A 19766-nucleotide genomic window follows, 5' to 3' on the forward strand; every position below is an offset into this window, starting at 1 on the left:
CTCTTTGTGGAGTCAGAGTTTCCAAAATGTCATGTGTTGTGCTCCTTTTTTATTTTGCTCTTCTTAAGCCTAATAACCGTCTATCCTCCTTTTCCTTCACTCCACCCCTCACACGAACCTGCTCCTTCTCTGCAGTTCAGTGCTCTTTTTGCAGGAGGATAGCTTTCTTATTTCTCATCTGACGCACTTCTTACCTCTCCTTCTGGACTTGCACTTCTCCTGTCCTCTCTACTGTTTCTTCCTCTCCTCTCCACCCTGCTCTTGCTAATAGCCACCTCCGTGCTGTAAAGTGGGAACAAAGCGCTCTTCTGCTATGTGGTGGTGGCTTCTGGGTGCATTGAGCTGCGTGCTGCTGGCGGTGGTCGGCATCTTCTTCCTGACCGGGAAGCGCTACAAGGTGTTCAGCGAGGAGTTCTTGAGGCCACCAGGACCCTTGGTCACCGACAGCAAACAGAGGGACGAAAGGCTGAAGAGAGGTAAGAAAAAAAAAAGATGAAAAATGTCATAGTGTATCTGATGCAAACGGCCTTGAATCTGGTTTATCTTGTTTTTTTTTCCAACTCAAAATCCTTTATTTCTCACTCGGGGGGCAATTTAAGCAAGTTGGCAAGCAAAACTAAAACTAAAGACTTCATTTACACACAAAAAACATCTATAAGTACAAACATTAGAATATAGTTATAAATATTCAAAAGAGAAATAGTGTTTATAACAGTGGTCTGTCCATAGCTGGCCAGCCGTGTCCAACACCACAAAGGGATATATTATGTTAACAAGCAGAGGTCAACATTGGCTGTTCACAAGTCTACTGGCTTCTAGAGGAAAACCAAACTTCCCTCTGTTTGCTCTTACATGTAGGCGGTCTAAAATGTATTCCTGATGGCGGCAGCTTGAAGTATTCATTGTGGGGTCCCTGATTTTCTTCAATGTCTTTTTGAGGATTTGCCCAGTATTAAGCAAGCCCTCGGGATCTCTGCGTTTTGTGAATAATTTTGGAGCGGCGGTCAGCAGCATCCTGCCACCAGCTCTTGTCCTTATGACAAAGGGAGGCAAACCAGCAGACAACTGAACAGGTTGAAATACTTCCGTTGAAGGAGTCAAACCACAGTATTCTCTGATCTACTCCAGTTTACGGAGGCAGTACAGCCGCCACTGAGCTTTTCTCACAGTCACATCTGTGTTTTCACAAAATCTCTTATCTGTCATCAAACACAGTTCCCAAGCATCTGTAGGTCTGGACAATGTCAACACTTACGCCATGAGTGATGTTGGAATACTGTCTGTGTTTCAGTGACTTTGTCGTTTCTTTAGTTTTGGATAGATTCAATCTAGAAAAGATCCACCTACTTACCACTACTTACGACTACTCTCTGAGTTCTGCTAGCGACCGATAATAACTGACAATCCATCTGATGAGTTGATGATTGAAATGGAAGTAGGATATAAGCTTTTTCACTAATACATGAGATTACATGGTGCTGAAACCTGACAAAGTCAACAAAAGGTGGTCTTCCATAAGGGATTCTTCTTTCAAAGGGTTTCTGTGGTTCAAAATGAATAACTTTGCCCTGCCAGCACTTCTCCCAGGCTTATACGTGAACTACAGTGGGTCCTGACCTGGTCCAGTTACAGCCACAGTTTCTGAATTTAACAGTTTTACTAGTGATGTTAATGCTATAGGCTGCAAGTCATTGAGAAGTTTAGGTCTTCAGAATTGGAATGATGGGAATTCTTCCAGAGATGATTGGCAGATATGTATGTGAATCTGTCTACCAGAGAGTTTATATACATATATATATATACACGTATATATATATCTATCTATATATATATAGTGACATTATTAATTGTGTCACATACAAGAGCATGGCCAACACAGACTTATAAGACAACAAAAAATACAGCTGAAGTGGTGAAACACTCATTACATTGCAAACAAAGAATTTTGTCCTCCTTTAAATAAATTCCGCTTTGCACCCGATTTTACACTGTAGTTGTTTTTCATCAAACAATATACTGGTAATCAACACATCAGTCTGCTTCGGACGTCAGGAACAATTTGCATTGGACAGCATGTATATTATTCTGTCACCATATCATAAACAGTGAATAAATCATCCAAAATAAAGATTTCAGCTCACTAATTCAGGGATGCTCATGCTAAACGTCCCTGTAAGGCGTTTTCTCGTGAGCTGCTGTTGAACAAGTTGAATCATGTCGCATTTCCGTCTGAGGTTTGGAGGGTCCTCTCCTATCCCTATCGCCACTATCGGACAGTAACCGTAGATATAGTATATGACATAACTGTAAATACAGTACACTATTGGTGGCTATATGCTCTCGCTGTTCTGAAGCCATTTTGCTCATCTACCATCAAACCTATTCTTTCAACATAATCAATTCTGTGATATAGGAATGATTAATACAATTTCTACACTATAATATAATACTATAATCTTACAATAATTAGATGTAGTTCGACAACCATTACATACTATATACAGGTGTACTGTAATCACTAAAATTATTGGGCTGGTTAAAAATCTAAAACGCTATAGAAGTTTCACTACATTGAAGCGTTTCAGTCCCAGGCCAAAAGCTGTCCAAAAACATTTTTTTCCTTCGTCCGTTTATCTGCCTCTCAAGGTCTCTTCCTAGCTCTTCATTGGTGTATATTACGCATTTTCTTTTACTGAGTATGGCATTTTGAAAATGAAGAAACATTTGATGTGAAACGTTTCAGTTAAGATTTGTAATTTTATACATGTAAAACATTGTAATTGGTAATTGTGCCTCTGTACACCACCAACAAGGGATTTGAAATGAGGCCATCAAGGTGTGATTGAAGTGCAGACTCTCAGCTTTAATTCAAGCCTCAAAACCCTCCACCAGACTGATTTTAAAATACGGTGGGTATCTCCTTGCAGGTTTTTCTGCAGCTCGTGTTCCCGCTGCTCTGGATGCGGTGGTGATTGGCAGTGGTGTGGGAGGTTTGACAGCAGCCGCACTTTTGTCCAAAGCCGGGAAGAGAGTTGTGGTCCTGGAGCAACATGATCAGGCTGGAGGCTGCACACACACCTTCCAGAATAAGGGATTTGAGTTCGATGTGGGTAAGGTGCCCAAGTATATCAACAAACACACACCTGCACACGTCCCTGCAGGTGCAGTGTACCTTTTCTTCCAACTAGCAAAAGAACCTTTTAATGTGTTGAAACAAAGATTTATAATTGGAATATTAAGCCTAAAAGCTGAGTTATCTTACATTGTACAGGCTCTATCCTTGATCATACTGTCAGCATGTTTTACATTTGTTTCCTATTCAAAAAGAAAAGGATACAGCTAGCTATCCCATACTGAACAACCTACACACACAACACGCTGGATGGTAATAAGATGAGTTCAGTCCTTCTAATAAATCTGCATCAGTGCATTTAGTCTCATTTCTCACAGCACCGTGAGGAAAACGGAGAAAACCCAAACAAGTGTGGTGAGTTCTATCCCAGCACGAGGAACCAGAACTGGGATGACTGCCTTGGAATACAAACATCAGGCAACAAATACAGCATGTTCTGCCAACGTTATGGCTGTCAAACAGAGCTGAACTGTAACACATCTCACAGAAAAAACTGTGTCTGTTCACCAGCTGCAGGAGTTGACTGGGTGTGATATGTATGCAATTCCGTGATCTCAGTTATTTGTACTTTCCTTATTGGGAATAATCACTTGTTTTTCGCTGGACACAAAACGCCAAGGCAATGCCATGGGAAAAAAAAGATATAATACATTTTTCTGTGCACAGTAATTGATTAATATTGCTTTTCAATTTAGAATTTAAGAGCATGTGCTAATTACTGACTGCATTGGCCTGAATATAAGACGGTATCAAATGCAATAACATACAGGTATTAAGACGAAAGATTGAATCAAGTCTTTCTAGGCCCCTCAATACCCAAACACAGCTACTACAGCTACTTTAAAATCAGCGCAGTGCAAAATAAACAATGAAGGTTGTTTCCATGCCGTGTTCCAGAACTAAACCAAAGCTCTCTTCAGGAATGAGGCTGGGATTACTACAGCATGCAAGGCCAAGCACTAAGTTACATCTTACGATTATTTCCCTGCAAAACTGTCATATTATACAGGGAAGGGGAAACTGATACGATGTGATTACATGTACACTAGAGTATTGATTTGGCTTCACTTTTGAATACTTGGGGCTTTTCTCCACAACTGACTGAAGACTATGTAAGGATCCTACCAATTCTTCATAAATGTAGTCTTGAGAATAATTCCTGGTGAAACACACTTTGGGACCAAGTTGTTATAGGTTTTATACTTTGAGGCATTAAATAAATGAGTTGGGCTTAACCTCCCACTGCCACCACCAGGTATCCATTACTTGGGTCAGCTCCACGAGAACAGCATGCTCAGGGTTGCTCTGGATCAGATTACAGAGGGACAGCTGCGGTTCACACGGCTGGAGCAGCACTTTGACACGCTGGTCCTGGGTCAGCCTGACCAGCGCAGGTAGGGCACGTCACAGTTTCATTCTTTCTTTCTGTTAACTTTATTTGCACCCTCTTTCTTCTGCAAGGGGTTTCTTTATGTTCTCTGCACAGCATTGTGAACTTACCAGGAGTAACCAACCATCGGAAATGAACAACAAAACTTAACAATGAACTATGTGTGTTTTCCTAACACTTTCCAAGGCTTCTAAGTTATCCATATTTTAATCAATAATACGTGTGTATTTCTTTCACACTTAGAGAGTACCTGTCCTACCTTACTTCTCTGTCATTTGCAGGGAGTACCATATCCATGCAGGGAAGACTGAGATGGCAGCTAGCCTAAAGAAGCAGTTTCCAGGAGAGGAGGAGGCCATTGATGAGTTCATGAGATTGATGAAGGTAGAGATGGAGGGGGGTAATTCTAATCACAAATAGAATGATGGGTGAGAGGAGGAAGAAGAGATGAGAGGAGACAGTGAGAGTTTAATAAATGAACAAGGTTGGAAAGTTAAATCACTGACTAAACGTGTGGAGTGCCACAAGGCTCAATAGTGTTTCTCTTCATTGATCTGTCTCTTGTCTGCTGGTGAGGAGGTGTGTGATTCATGAACACCGAGTACAGTGGCAAAGAGCCATGCGTGTTCATGTGACCTTGGGGGCTCGGTCGGCATTGTCTTTACATTCAAAACAATGGCGGCAGAGGCAGCAACTGCTCTCAAAATGCATTTTTTCATATAAAAGGTGCTTCATAAGTAATGTGTCTACTTTCTGATGAATAAATAAGCTTGTATGTCCTCCTTTTGCAGCTAGCCTCACGGCGGACGCCACTTATCGCCGTCTTGAAGATCATACCGTACGGGGTGGTTAACTTCCTGGTTCGTACTGGCCTGTTAAATCTCATATCTTCAGTGTTCCGCCTGGCAACAACCAACCATACAGAAATAATGTCCCGCCTCACACAGAACAAGGACCTGCAGGCACTGTCAGCCTACCTGTTCTATGGTGCTGGACACATACATACACACACATTCAATCATACAGATCGCATACCCAGTGTAAGCTTTCTGCAATGCTCTGTTTTATCGGATTTTCTTTTAGGTGTCCCTCCTAAAGAGTCCAGCTTTCTTATCAACGCTCTCCTTCTTCACCACTACAAACGTGGTGCGTACTACCCACGAGGGGGCGCCAGTGAGTTTGCCTTTCACATCATCCCCGTCATTCAGCAGGCAGGCGGTACCGTGCTGGTCAGGGCTCCTGTACAACGCATCCTGCTCAACCAGCAGGGGAAGGCCTATGGTGAGAAACGGGGGGGGCAGATTCTGTGACGCATTGGCCTTTTCCATGCAAGTGGGCACAGCCCGTTCTGTTCATGGTGGTCTATAGTCAGACACTCCTTCCATGACAACCCCCCACCCCCTGCCTTTCAAACAAAGCTCTTTCTTAAGTCTTTTGAGGCAAGCCCCAAGTCAAGTCAGAAGCCTACATAAGCCAGTTGCAAGTCAGTTGCATGTCTTTCAGGTCTCTAAAAACTGACTAATGTAATTTTAGAAATCATAACATTTTCCTCTCAAGCCTGTGATTTCTGTGTCCCAACACTTGTTGTCAGGTCTAGCAGAATCAGTTGCCACTAAGCCATCTTGCGTTGCCAGTACCTAAAAGGCAACAACGTTACACTGAATGCCTTTTGTTGCCAAACAGACGAGAAAAAACAAGAAAGGATGCAAACCTACCTGAACCTCAGCGAGCTTGACTCGTTTCCTGCCTCATTGGCCAGCTCCAGTCCTCCTCCTGTGTCGCCAACCGTGCACTCAGCTGGGCGTTGGTTTCAATCCGTTTAGGTTAACAAATAGACGCAGACAGAAATTAAACCCAAATTCTTCAGAGGTTAAGGCTTTCTAGCATGTGTCTTTCCTCCTCCTTTTTCTCTCTCTTTCCTCTCTCCTGGCATCTGCCTTCTGACAGGCTCATATTAGGTAAGACCCGCATTCTTGATGTTTGGCAACCAATCGACGGAACTAACAGTGCAGGTCCTGCTGGTGCTGGTTTTATTTTCCTCACTAACTCCTTTGTTCCTGATATGATCACTGAACTGCAGTGTGCAATACAAAAATGTACTCACAGTCCACACAGATATCAACACAATGTCATCAAAGTTAAAGCCAGTTTTTCCACTCCCTCTGTTGAAACAGCTCTTCTCTGTCTACTGAATGTAAGATGCCTTGCTCATAAGTCATAAGCCAGGATTTTATTATGACCAAAAGTATTGATTTTTTTATGCCCCCCTCACTGAGTCAATCCCTCAGAGTTCTTATTTTTCTACCAGCCGAGATTGACAGGTCGATGCGGGGGCCTTGCCGTAACACACAGACATAATTTTTGTCGTTCCGCAGTTTCACCTGGTTGTTTTCCCACCTTTGAGAGTGTTACTTGTATTTTTTGAAAGATTTCCCATTTTATAGGTTTAATCTACAGACCACCTAAATTTAGCTTTGGTTTTATTTGTGGTTTTATTCTAGATCTAATTCAATATGTCAAACATCCCAGCCATTACAAAGGGGCACACACTTGACCTTGTGCTCTCCCATGGTTTCTGTGTGGACGATGCGAATTTGGAATTTTGCCTTGATTTTCTCTCCTGACCCTAAACCCCCCCACACTGATTCACTCCCGCCCCGTAAATTCACTCCCTGTGCATTCTTTCGTTCGAGCTTTTATGCCTCAAATACATTTTTTAGTACCAATGAACATCAGAGCCTCACTGTAGAGGAGCTTGTCAGTGTTTTTAATAGCTCCTGCACAAATATTTTAGATTTTAGCTCCTGTCAGATACAAAAAGTCATAATACTCTCCTCTACTCTCCTCTGGTTAAATGAAGAAGCAAGGTATTTAAAAAGACCATGCAGGAAGGCAGACCGGAAATGGAAGAAGGATAAACTCACTGATTCCCTTGCTTCTCTTAAACATCTGATGGCATCTAATGGCTTCTTCGGCTGGCTGAGTCCCCCACTCAGCCAGCCAGTTGAATCATCCCCAGACAGATATGAAGAATTTCTTAATTATTTCTCCAACAAGATAGTGGAGATTGGGCAGCACATTAGCACATAATTCAGGGTGCTTGATGTTGACTCCTGCCCATATTCAGCACTAACTCACTTTAATGAAATCTCTCTGACAACCCTGGAATGCAATGTTGCGCTTTCAAAATTATCCACCTGCCCTTCAGACTGCATTCCCACTTTAAAAGCAGTATTTCAGAGCATTCGTCCAGATATTTTTTGCCATTGTTAACTGCTCCCTGTACACTGGCCATTCCCTTGAATTTTAAACATGCCAATGTCTACCACCTCCTAAATAAATCCTCTCTGGATCCCTCTGATTTAAGTTGTGTTTGACACGTTTTTTGCTCTCTGCGTAGCACCGGGACTGCTCTGCTATATGTGTGCATTTGTTTGTGTCAGGTGTGACAGTGCTTAAAGGCCAAGAAGAGACTGAAGTTCATGCCCCTGTTGTTATTTCTAACGCTGGCATCTTCAACACCTTCCAGAAGTTTCTGCCTCAGCACATACAGGACAAACCAGGTAAAGTCTGTGGACTTATCATTTGACTGCACACACCGAACAGCACATTTTACTTTTTTCACCAAGTTTTTGTGTCTGTAGAGATCCAGTCGCTGTTGGGTATGGTACGTCATGGTATGGGTTCCTTCTTGGTGTTTGTTGGTTTGGATGGAACCAAAGACGAGCTAGGCATTGTTTCCACCAACTTCTGGATGTATAAACACAACGACTTGGACACACTGTAAGTTTGTATATATTTCTTTATATTCCTCTCTACTTGTGTCTTTGTACTTTTCATCTACCTTTGCACTGCTCACTTTAACACATTGTTGTCTCTGTTCTAATGTATTTTGCATTTTATGGGATTAACTATGAATTACTCAACGTGTCTGTGTCTGTGTCTGTGTTTGTTTTCACAAAAACTATGTATGAAGAATGGAACGATACTCTTCCCTGAGCAGAGACCAGGTATTAGGGAACATTCCCATGATGTTCATCACCTTCCCATCTGCTAAAGATCCCACAGCCAACATCAGACACCCAGGTAACACACTGTCTCATGTATGTAAATGTAAATGTATTGATTGCTAGTTTGCCATCATATCTGATGATGACTTCCGCCTCAGTGACTCATGCCATCTTTTGTAATCTTTGATACCTCACATGATGGCAACAAAAATGCTAAAAGATTGAGGCTAAAATGTCCCAGGTAAAAAGTCAGCATCTTCACCAGCTAATGATCCATGTAGAAGACATGGAAATAAAGGTGCAGCGTTATTCATGTCTTCCAGTGTAGAGTTAGTTAGCTCTACTGTTAAAGTAATTACCCTTGGATTGTTTGGACTCTGTCTTTAGAAAAACATATTTTCACAAACATAACACTACCTCGAGCCACATGAAGAGCAAGACGGAGCAGCCATCATTACTCTAAACTCTGATATACAGTAATAGCATCTTGGCTCACACAGAAGGATGTATCAGTCCTTAAAAGGGATTTTTCAACACAACATAACTTGTTACCCCACAAACTAATGTAATTAGCTAATGACATGGCCCTTGGCTTCGAAAAAAATGCTGGTTTACTGCTGTGGGTAGCTAGTTAGCTGGGCATACTAACATTTGCAGTTTACAGAGAACCACACCGTGTTATCCTTTCTCTAAACTTATGATACTTGTGATATAGTTTGTCCAGCCAGTCTGTGAAACCAATGTTATGCTTGAAAAATTTTAAGGGCTACAGAAGGTGTTCAGTGGCTGCAATTTAAATCCACCCCAGTTTGAAGGCTTATTAGAGGCCCAAACAATGCACAACAGTTAACACCCTTTTTAGGTAGGATTTTACACCTCCAAAAGTACAGCAGCTTGTGATGTAAATTAGCACAGCCATGCTACACACTAACTTGACTGTGCTCCTACATGAATTCAAGTTCTTTATTCCCCTTCCCACCTCTCTGCAGGTAAGTCCTGTATGACATTGCTAACCATGGCTCGCTATGAGTGGTTCGAAGAATGGGAAGAGACAAAGCTTGGCAAGAGGGGACAGGACTACCTGGATTTGAAAAACAGCATGGCCCAAGAGCTGCTGGACTGGGCACTAACCATCTTCCCACAGTTGCGTGACAAGGTATACATCAACTCTTGTATGTAGAGATGTATGTACATGCGCCTTTATACAGCGAGTTATATTTTACAATCTCTTGTATCCATACTAATGTATCCATAAATAATTACACTCAGCAGAACAGTAGATGACGCTTACACCTTCCTGATTGAAAGTCACCAGTGACAAAAGAGTAGAACAGTATAAGCCTAGCCATCAACTAATATCGTTAGCTCTCAGGCAATCTAATATGGCTCCCTCTGGTAGCTTTCGGCATTAGTCTAAAGAGTGTAGTATTTCCATGAGAATTAGATTTCATTGTTCAGTTTCTGCAACCTTGTTGGATGAGTTGATCAATTCAGTAATGTCGAATCTATATCTAAAGATAACATTTTGTCTGATGTAACTGTCTTGTTGTCCTCTCAACAAGCTAACCTAGTGGTCAAAGGTAGTCTTTTGTAGTTGCATGTTAAAATTCACATTAAAATTGGTTGCTTTGTTAAATCAGCCTTCTGGTATATTGTCTAAATTAGCTCGTTTAGGCAGAGCACAAATTATACTCTTAAATGAGAACTTGGTCAGACTTTCTATATAAAGCTACACCAATTGATATTTTTTATATTAACCATGGATTAATTGACTATATGTGATGTGAAAGGTGTCACTTGTAGCCACAAACCCGCGGAGAACTAGACTGGCACTCAGTAGTGAGCATGCGTCTGCCAAGGAGAATAATGTTCTATCTCGCAATGTTAAGGAAAGTGATAAAAAAAATTCCTGGATCTGCACCAAAATTCAATGGGTTCTTCCCTGACCCATGCCCCGTCCCTCCACCAGGTTTGGTGCAAATCAGTTCAGTAGTTTTTGCGTAATCCCACTGGCAAATAAACAAACAGACAGACGCAGGTGAAAACATAACCTCCTTGGCGGAAGTACTCATCTCCACACTCTGCAGTTCCCCTTGGCTCTGCCCAGCTTTTTAGCTTCTTTTAGCCTATTGTTTTGTTTTTATGGCCTGCAAACTCATCAATCTCACTTTCAGCAGCAGAGGACAGCTCTTATAGGCTAAAAGGTCTGTACACTTCCTGCTCAGCTGCAAACACACATAGTTAGCACTAGCTAGTGAACTTAGGTGAGCATCTAGTAGCTAAAGAGCAAGATATTTTTCTCAGAAGTTGGTAGAGACCATAACTGAGCTAAAAGGAAAGTGAATGGTATTCATCAGGTCGCCAAAAACATGTCCTACTATGAATACTAATGTTATTCAGTGTCTGCTGGAATTGTAAATAGGCAACTGTTTGATAACACCAAATCATCTCAGAGGTGTGATAATATGTCAGTGTGTTTTCAGTGGGTTCCACAGCCCCCCAAAAAATTAAATTAATGCAGCTTTGATCTCTTGTGTTACTAAGGTGAAATACATCCACTCTGCACTGTGTCATTCCACTTGAACATGGAGATTGGTTCTCAACCTTGGGAACAAAACTGTGGTAACATCCTCAAAACTGAAGATTCACTTACTAGACTTTTCTTGGGGCTTTTGACCATATCCCACAACCTTCCTCAGGTGTAAACATTCAGTTTGCTTTAGAAGGCTGTGGGATACAGTCGAAAGCTCCAGGAAAAATAGCTAGTATTTTATCACATACTGTATATCTAGTTCCAGTATTTGTTTGTTTGTTCTTCCCTGACTCATTTTTACTTATTCTGTCTTTAAACACTGAAGGTCCAAAATGTTGCTAAGCTTTTTTATTCGTGTAATGGTGGTTCGAATGTCTACTTGTCTATAACAGCCAACATCTACTGTTGAGGTACTTTTCCCTACAAATACAATGTGTATATACTTGTATGTATGTTCAGGTGGTGATGGTGGACGCTGCCACCCCTCTGACAAATGTCCACTATTTGGGTGCTCCAAGAGGCGAGATGTACGGCGCTGAACACAACGTGGAGCGGTTCAGCCCTGAAACAGTTGCTAGGACACGACCACAGACACCAGTCAACGGACTTTACCTAACAGGTGACTTGACCGACAGGAAGGTTCCTATCTGGTCTCGATTCGACAGAGACCGACACACCTGCTCAATGTTTGTTTGGTTTGTGTGTGTGCAGGTCAGGACGTATTCTGTAACGGCATGGCCGGAGCTCTGCACGGTGGACTGCTCTGCGCCTCTGCAGTTCTTAATCAGATCCTCTACATTGACCTTCTAGCCCTGAAGAACCGCCTCAAACACAGACGGACCAATCATAAGCTGACGTAGTAGTGACAGGGCAGGGGGTAGTGGAGGATATAAATGCACCAAAATGCAGCTTACCAACATCTCAAATTCTGAAATAGCATTTACACAGGGAGCTTTTGCACATACTTTACACCTGATCGTGCACTCAATTTCACATACGGTCTCTGTTGTAATTTTATTGTAATTTTGTAATTTTGATTACATTTTGTTCTCCATTCGAACACACATCCAAATGTTCCACACTGAAACTAGCAGGCAGGACACTGGCTGCAGCCGCTCTCATGGAGCAGATGAATGTATTAAAATTCATAAGGATTGACATATGACATATTAAATGTGCTGCAAACTGATTCACCCTGGAGTCAGGTGATGGACAGACATGAACGAATTCTGAGAGAGCAGAAAGACTAAGGTAAGATGAGGTCTAGCTTATAGTTTAATGTGCATGATGTAAACCCAACAAAATTAATGACAAAAGATTGAAACCTGATGTATTAATACAGGAATTAACACCATAATACCACAGCTAACCAGCATATTTAAATCCACTACAGCCCTGGATGGCAACATGATATTTCTACACAAGTAAATTCTTCCGTTTTCCTCACTTGCTTTTGGGACGGGCCTTTTGTTGCTGACCAGTATGGAAACAAAGAACTAACTAAAAGAACTACTAACTAGTAGTGTGTTACTGTGAGGCCTAGCCAGCAGGGGTGATACTGGTATCTTGAAATTTCTCAGTGTCTCCCATTGTCAGTTAGCAAACACGCCCTAAAAGGTTTGACAAAATAATCTTAACTAACCTAATTTTCTCCAGAGCTTTCAATGGCATCTCACAGTCTTCATCAGCAAAGCTGTTGACTCTGTTGTGGTTGAAAGCTCCTTTTGGGTAATAGTCTATCAGCCTGGCACATCTTGACTTGGCAATATTTTCCTACTCTTCCTTGCAAAATGTTTAAGATCCATCAAATTACACGAGCGTTTCCTGTGCAGTCCTCTTCGCCACAAATTTTCAGATGGGCTCTGGTTGGGCCATTCCAATACGTTGACCTTCCTTTTATGAGCCATTCCTTTGTTGGATGTATACTTTGGGTCGTTATCATGCTGAAAGGTAAAATTCTTCTTCATCTTCAGCTTTGTAGCACAGGCCTGAAGATTTCGCACCAAAATAGACTGGTATTTGGAGCTATTCATGACTAAAGTTCCCCCCAGTTCCGGCTGAAGAAAACTAGCCCCAAAGTACGATGCTGCCTCCACCTTGCTTCTCTGTGGGTATGGTGCACTTTGATGATGTGCTGTATTGTTTTGTGCCAAACTTACCTTTTTGGAATTATGGCAAAAAAAGTTCAACCTTGTTCTCATTAAACCATAACTCATTTTCCACATGGTTGTAGGAGACGGGATGTTTGTTTTAGAAAAATTTAGCCGTGCTTGGGCGTTTTTTGTTTTTTTTTTTCGTGAAAAGGCCTCTGTATTGTCACCCTACCCACAACCCAGACATGTGAAGAATACGGGAGATTGTTGTCAAATGTAGAGAACACTTGGAGGGACATGTTGTTTTTGGTAATGTCAGTTGTGCCATATTTTCTCCCCTTGTCGATGATTGTCTTCACTGTGTTCCATGGTACATCTAATGAAGTGGAAATTCTTTTGTATTTCTCTCCTGATGAATAAGATCCTATTTTTTCCTTGGCTTCTGCAGTAGGATAAAATCAAGAAGGAACAGCTCTACTTCATTTGAGGTTGATCACCTTAATTGATGGCAGGTGTATACTAATGACACTTTAACAAGTTTGAATGTGACTGGTTGTCCAATTAAAAAATGGTGTGCACACTTATGCAAACAGGTTATTTTAAGTTTTTATTTTTCCAGAAAAGGTTTCTGTTAATCTTTCACTTTCATTTTACAGAGGTAGAAAAAAGTTCTGAAATGATTTATCTTAGTTAAATTTTTTTTTTACATCACAAAAACCTGCAATTTTAACTTTGGTGTGTAGACTTTTCATATCAACTATACATACACACCTTGCTACAGCACTACCAATGCAGATATTGTATTTCCAAAATGTTAATTGTACAGCATGTATTAATATTCTTGTATTCTTACTCTTCACGATGTACAGCATGGTGCAGTTCAAATACCACTTGGGGTTAATGGGAAAGTGTATCTTCAGCAGTGTTGGTCTGTAAGCCGGACGGTTAGTTAGTCCACCCCTTTGATCCAGGTATCTCAACAACTATTGGATTGATTGTCATGTTCCCCAGAGGATGGATTGCAGTAAATTTGGCAATCATACGTTTTTAATTTGCAAGTAGCTTGGATTATGACCAAATATCTGCAAAGCTAATGACTTCCCCATCAGCCTCAGCTCTACTCAGTGTTTAGCGAGCATTAGCATGCTAACATGCTAAATTAAAACAGCGAACATGGTAATAATTCTACCTGCTAAAGGTTTGCAAGTTATTATTATCACTGCGAGCACGTTAGCATGCTGATGCTAGCATTTTTGCCAAAGCAATTTCTACTAGAAAGAATGTGACCACGGCCGCTGGGGTCTGACTTGTCCGGCTCAGTGTGCCGGCGGTGAGGTCTGACATGGAGCTGGGCCCGGTGCTGAGGATGTTGCTGTGTGTGCAAACGCTTTGATGCAGTACTAAACCTGTACCACTGGAGGGTGGTATCTCTCCATTGTATGAAAGGTAGCGGCTGCAGTAAAACCTACAGACTCTACAGTCACTTCAGACTGTATTAAGGTGAAAATGAAGGATCATCTTCAGTTTACAGAAAGTGAAATAAGGTTAATATCTAAACCTTTGCTTTCAAGTTGTAGCAGACGTTTTTATACCATCTCTGTACTCATGAAGACAGAAACAGGTGGATATGACTGAATTAGTTTTCCATTTGGTTATTTTTATTTTTAGGAAGGGTGGATGGAGACAGGTCTGAGGTGAGGGGAGTGGGTAAAGGTGTAGGAGGGTGGGGGGAGTTGGGATGAGGGGATTGTTGAGAGGGTTGAGGGAGAGGAAGGATGGGAGAGGGGATTAGGAGGAGTGAAGGGGGGTTACAGGGTGGAGGGGTAACGGGGGGTAAAGGGAAGGGGGGAATTGGGATGTTTGGGGAGGGGTTGAGTGTGAGGTTAAAGGGAAAAGGGGGTTCCCCCTCTCTTCTCTTTCCTTTCTTTCTCCTCCCTTTTCTTCTTCTTCTCTCTATCTTCTTTTACTTTCCTCTCTGCTCTCAGTTTCTCCTTCTTCTCTCTTTCCACTTTCTCCTTCTTCTCTCGCTCCTTCTTCTCTTTCATCTCCTTCTTCAGCCTCTTTTCTGTCTCCTTCTTTGCTTTCCTTTCCTCCTTTTTTATCTTTGCCTCGTCTTTGTCAGATTTCAAGGCGGGTTCATGAAAAGACAGAGACAGCATATGTTTCAGAAGTTTCTCTGTCGAAGGTTAAATGGGAAACAAACTTACAATCCAACAAGTATTTATCCAAATCAAAATGATCAGCTGACGTGTCCTACCTGCAGCTCAATATTACACAGGATCAGGACCTTGATGTCCTCCTCCATCTTGCTGGCCTCGCTGAGCCAGTCCCCCTGCTTGGCGAGCCACTTGTCCTCTGTAGCTCTGCTCTCTTTCTTCAGCTCCTCTATTTTCTCAGAGCTGTCCTCCTTTTTCTGCCTCCTATTATAGTTTCTCAATACACATCCAAACATCAATACATCAGTGCTCTTTTTTTCTTTCTTGTTTTTTCTCTGAACTCACATACGCTTTGCAGTTTGCATCGTAGTATCCAAAAGGAGTGTGTTTTTGTAATACTAAGCCTGTCTATGCCCTAGACTTTTGCTTGGACAATGGATATAAATAATGGCTTCATTTAACGTATAGAAAAAACTTAAATATAAATGTACATAACTTTGAATGTGTCCATTTGAAATGGAAATTATCACCTACACCACCTTCCCCTGTCCCTTCTCTGTGAAATCTAACTAGTCGACGCAGATTTTAACTTTCATTTACTAGTCCACACCCCGGATTAGCTCCATGTTGTTGATGCACTGCATGGATAAAACCCCGCTGAGAATCAGTAGCATAGTTTGATGAGAACCCAAACAGTGACAGCATATGGACAGCAGTGCATTCCAACTAACGATCATATTGGAAGTATATGAAGCATTTAAAATACAATTTAAGAGATAAGAAACAGACGTGTCTTCCCAATTATGAGAAAATGAACTGTGACTTTAGACTTGGGTTTACTACAGTGCTCAGTAGCACACCAGAAGTTTAGAGAAAACTGGGTATGGACAAAGGAAAAAATGGATGGGCTGCTTATCTGTAAGGTCAATTACAGACATGTCTCATGTTCTACCTCTAAGACTCACATTTTAATGGCTTCGTTCATCATCTTTAAAGTGAAAACAGCAGATTTTCACACAGGTAAAGGATAAAACATTGTGCATGTTGTTCATTGTTCAGTTATAAAATCCTCTCTCCTGCCAGGCCGCTGACAGGCGTGTGTTTTAATCTTGAAAGACACACCCACCTTGTGCTCTACTACGGCTATTTTATGCTTGAGTTTCTATAACACAGAAGCAGTGGAATAATACTGTAGAGCCATACAAACATCTTAAGCCTACATTCCTCTAATTCTCCATGCTCAGAAGAAATTCATCAAATTTACACTGTGTCACTATGTAACGGCCATTAGCACAAAGTCACCTATAAATTTAATAAAAAACAAAAACACCTCAGTACCTACAGCACTGTTCACACACCCTGAAGTTCACTGCTGATTCCGACTCTTCATTTCAGAGGTATGTCCAGTCTGTTGCTAGTTCAGGCTGTTACATCGGTACAGTACTAAACTAGCCTGTCCAATCCCTGCACATGTAGCTGGGTTAACAGTTCAGCAGCCTATTATTCATGTCTGAGAAATCACATTCTAATTATTTCTGTGCCTTTTCCAGTCTTATATGTAATTGCCTGTGATGCTTAATTATCCCTGTCATATTGTAAATGCCTATGTAAAGAAATGTATAGCCACATTTTATAATATGTTTAAGGTATGAACACATTAAATCAGTGTGGAATATCACGGTTAATTACATGTCAGTGTATTTAGGTTTTCTTTAATGAAGATTTGTGTTCCGGATTACACCATGCCCTGTCTTTGCTTATTTGTTTGGTTATGTTATTTTATTACTTTACACTTTAGATTATTAGATCATTTTCTACAGTGTATAAAAACACACAAGGAAACAAAATTTGCAGAATTATTTGTTGTTAGAGATTTTACAGATATCCTGTAAAATGACCTTTTCATAACATACTACAGCCATAAAACACATTTGCACTTTTGCTGTTATATTATAGTATAATATAGTAGTGGACTCTGACAGTAGTTATCTAAATGATGATTATTTTAATATTAAACTGACGATTGGCTGATGAAACATCAACAGTCCAGAACCCAAACAGACCTAGCTTCAGACTCTTATTACTGATTGCTGTCATCTTGAAACTCTAAATTTTGACCTTTGTTAAAATTGCCCATGTGCCAAAATCTCGCAAAGATTTTAAAATCCAAAGAAATATCACTAGTAACTGCTTAAAGTATAACACTGAAAATATATCAGCGCATATGAATGTAAATGAATGCGTATAAACGCAAAGCCTACAGCTTGTGAATAAATTGGAAAAATGTAGGCTGTTATTAGCCCACATGATTTGACAACAATCATCTGCATATTTGTATAAAAAAATTACAGAATTATGATAAAATATACGCTTGAATAATTTTGTAACTGATGGACACTTTACAATTCAGTCTAACTTATTCCTTCATCTTTGTCAGTCACTTGTAGCTTGATTTCGTGTTTTTTTGTTTTTTGTTTTTGCAGTCTTGGTTGAAATTATTGGCACCTCTGAATTTTAAGTACAGAATTTCTAATATCTTCAGAAATAAATGCAAATTAACCAATGTTGTATATTCAGAATATTTTTAATAAAATGTCCACATTTACTAAACATAAGAAAATACAAAAACAAAGCTTGCATAATAGAGAAATAATACAAACACAAAATGTACCCCACACACAATTATTGGAACGCTTCACTAAGATTTGGTTGCAGAACCTGCTGCTATATATGTACAAAATACTTATGTACCTAACTGTATGTGCGCAGCTTTTAATGAGCATCACAAATCTTAAAAAAATTCAATGTAACTACCGGTATTTATTCTATTAGGAAAATGTTCCACATGGACGTCCTGAAATGCAAAGGAAGACGCCAACATGTCACTCTTTTAAGATGGAAAAAGATAAGTTGTTGCCCAAGTATTATCATATGGAATACAATCTGTGCTGTATAACCCATAGATCATGATGTAAAAAATCAGTTCAATCACAACAGATCCACAAAATGTTTCAGGCTTATGGAAACCGTGACATTAAAAAAAAAAAATTAGGACTTTTTTCTAAGCTCAGCCTCTGTTAATTCTGTGTAATGTGCAAATTTAGCTATTTCAAATCATCCAGATTGGAAGAGATATTTACATACACGCATTTTTGGAAAAGACTCTACTTTGTATCCCTGTGTGTTCCCTAAAACCAAGTGGTCAACCACGCATAATCTTGGTCTAAAAAACCTAATGTCCAATTTGTTAGCCAAGAGTTTAGAGTCTCCATCATTGTGCATGGAGGATCTGCATCTACCTTCAGCAGACAACGATTTGTCTGAAAATTTGACTTATTTTTGATTATTGCTGAATTAAGAATCTGGTTTTATTTTATTTTATTTTATTTCATTTTTGAGGTATTCGTTAAAAGCAACTGTGCTGCAGCTACGTAAAGTCCTGGTTCAAACTGCTGAATTGATGGCGATTGTGGAAAAAACACCACCCAAGACATCTAAAGAGCTTCAGGCTGACCTGGATCAATCTGGAGCGGTGGTTTCAGCCTGTACCATACACTGCACACTAAACCAAGTAGGTCTCCATGGGCGAAGGCCAAGGAGGAGACCACTATTGAAAGAAAGACACAAAAAGGTAAGACTTTTGTTTGCTAAAACTTTCCTAGATAAGCCACAGTCTTTCTGGGATAATGTTCTTTGGACAGATGAAACCAAAGTAGAGCTCTTTGGGAATGCAGTGATTCAGTTTGTTTATAGGTGATGAAATGAAGCCCAGAAGGAAAAGAACAAACTACCTACAGTAAAACATGGTGGAGGTTCTATCGTGTTGTGGGTCCACTTTGCTGCCTCTGGTGCTGGAGCCACTGAATGTATTAAAGGAATGATGACATCAGAAGATTACCAAGGCATTTTAGAGTCAAATGTGTTACCCAGTGTTAAAAAACTACGTTTGAGGCAAAGGTCTTTGGTCTTTCAGCAGGACAATGACCCAAAGCAAACGTCCACCAGCATAAAAGACTGGTTGAAGAGGAAAAGATGGACTGTTTTAAACTGGCCAGCAATGAGTCCTGACCTAAAGCCCTTGAAAACCTTTGGAGAGAGCTGAAATCTGCCATTGCAAAAAGGTCTCCTGCAAACTTAAAAGAGCTTGAACCCATAGCAATGGAAGAGTGGCAGAAACTACCAGCAGACAGCTGCAAAGAGCTTCTAGATGGCTACAAGAAACGCTGTCATTGTTAACACAGGTCCTGCAACCAGATATTAGTGAAGGGTGCCAATAATTGTGTCTGGGGTACATTATGTGTTTGTTTTATTTCTCTATTATGCAAGTTTTGTTTTTTATTGTCTTTTGTTCAGTAACCTTGGACCTAAATTCTGTACTTAAAATTCAGGGATGCCAATAATTTCAAATAGGACTGGATTTTATGTAAGTACGCCTTTATTCTGAAAACATC

At 40.6% G+C, this 19766-nt stretch overlaps 1 protein-coding gene across 1 annotated transcript; it reads left to right on the forward strand.

Moving 5' to 3' along the window:
• Positions 1 to 313: 313 nt before the first annotated feature.
• LOC120783462 (all-trans-retinol 13,14-reductase-like) lies at positions 314 to 11926 on the forward strand. Its single transcript, XM_040116511.1, has 12 exons — positions 314 to 476; positions 2928 to 3110; positions 4389 to 4527; positions 4805 to 4907; positions 5315 to 5510; positions 5607 to 5804; positions 7967 to 8086; positions 8168 to 8306; positions 8500 to 8609; positions 9523 to 9689; positions 11526 to 11685; positions 11778 to 11926. Exons 1-12 carry the CDS (start codon positions 314 to 316, stop codon positions 11924 to 11926), a joined length of 1827 nt encoding a protein of 608 aa, XP_039972445.1.
• The last annotated feature ends 7840 nt before the right edge of the window (positions 11927 to 19766 follow it).

The sequence above is a fragment of the Xiphias gladius genome, chromosome 3 (assembly GCF_016859285.1).
Source record: "Xiphias gladius isolate SHS-SW01 ecotype Sanya breed wild chromosome 3, ASM1685928v1, whole genome shotgun sequence".
Classification (NCBI taxonomy): domain Eukaryota; kingdom Metazoa; phylum Chordata; class Actinopteri; order Istiophoriformes; family Xiphiidae; genus Xiphias; species Xiphias gladius.

What these genes read in the sequence shown, in the direction of transcription:
- LOC120783462 (XM_040116511.1), top strand. Translation starts at nt 314, where the DNA reads ATGTGGTGGTGGCTTCTGGGTGCATTGAGCTGCGTGCTGCTGGCGGTG. An exon ending in CCAGCAGGGGAAGGCCTATG is followed by an intron (nt 5,805 to 7,966) that starts GTGAGAAACGGG and finishes TGTTTGTGTCAG; the next exon opens with GTGTGACAGTGCTTAAAGGC. An exon ending in AGCCAACATCAGACACCCAG is followed by an intron (nt 8,610 to 9,522) that starts GTAACACACTGT and finishes ACCTCTCTGCAG; the next exon opens with GTAAGTCCTGTATGACATTG.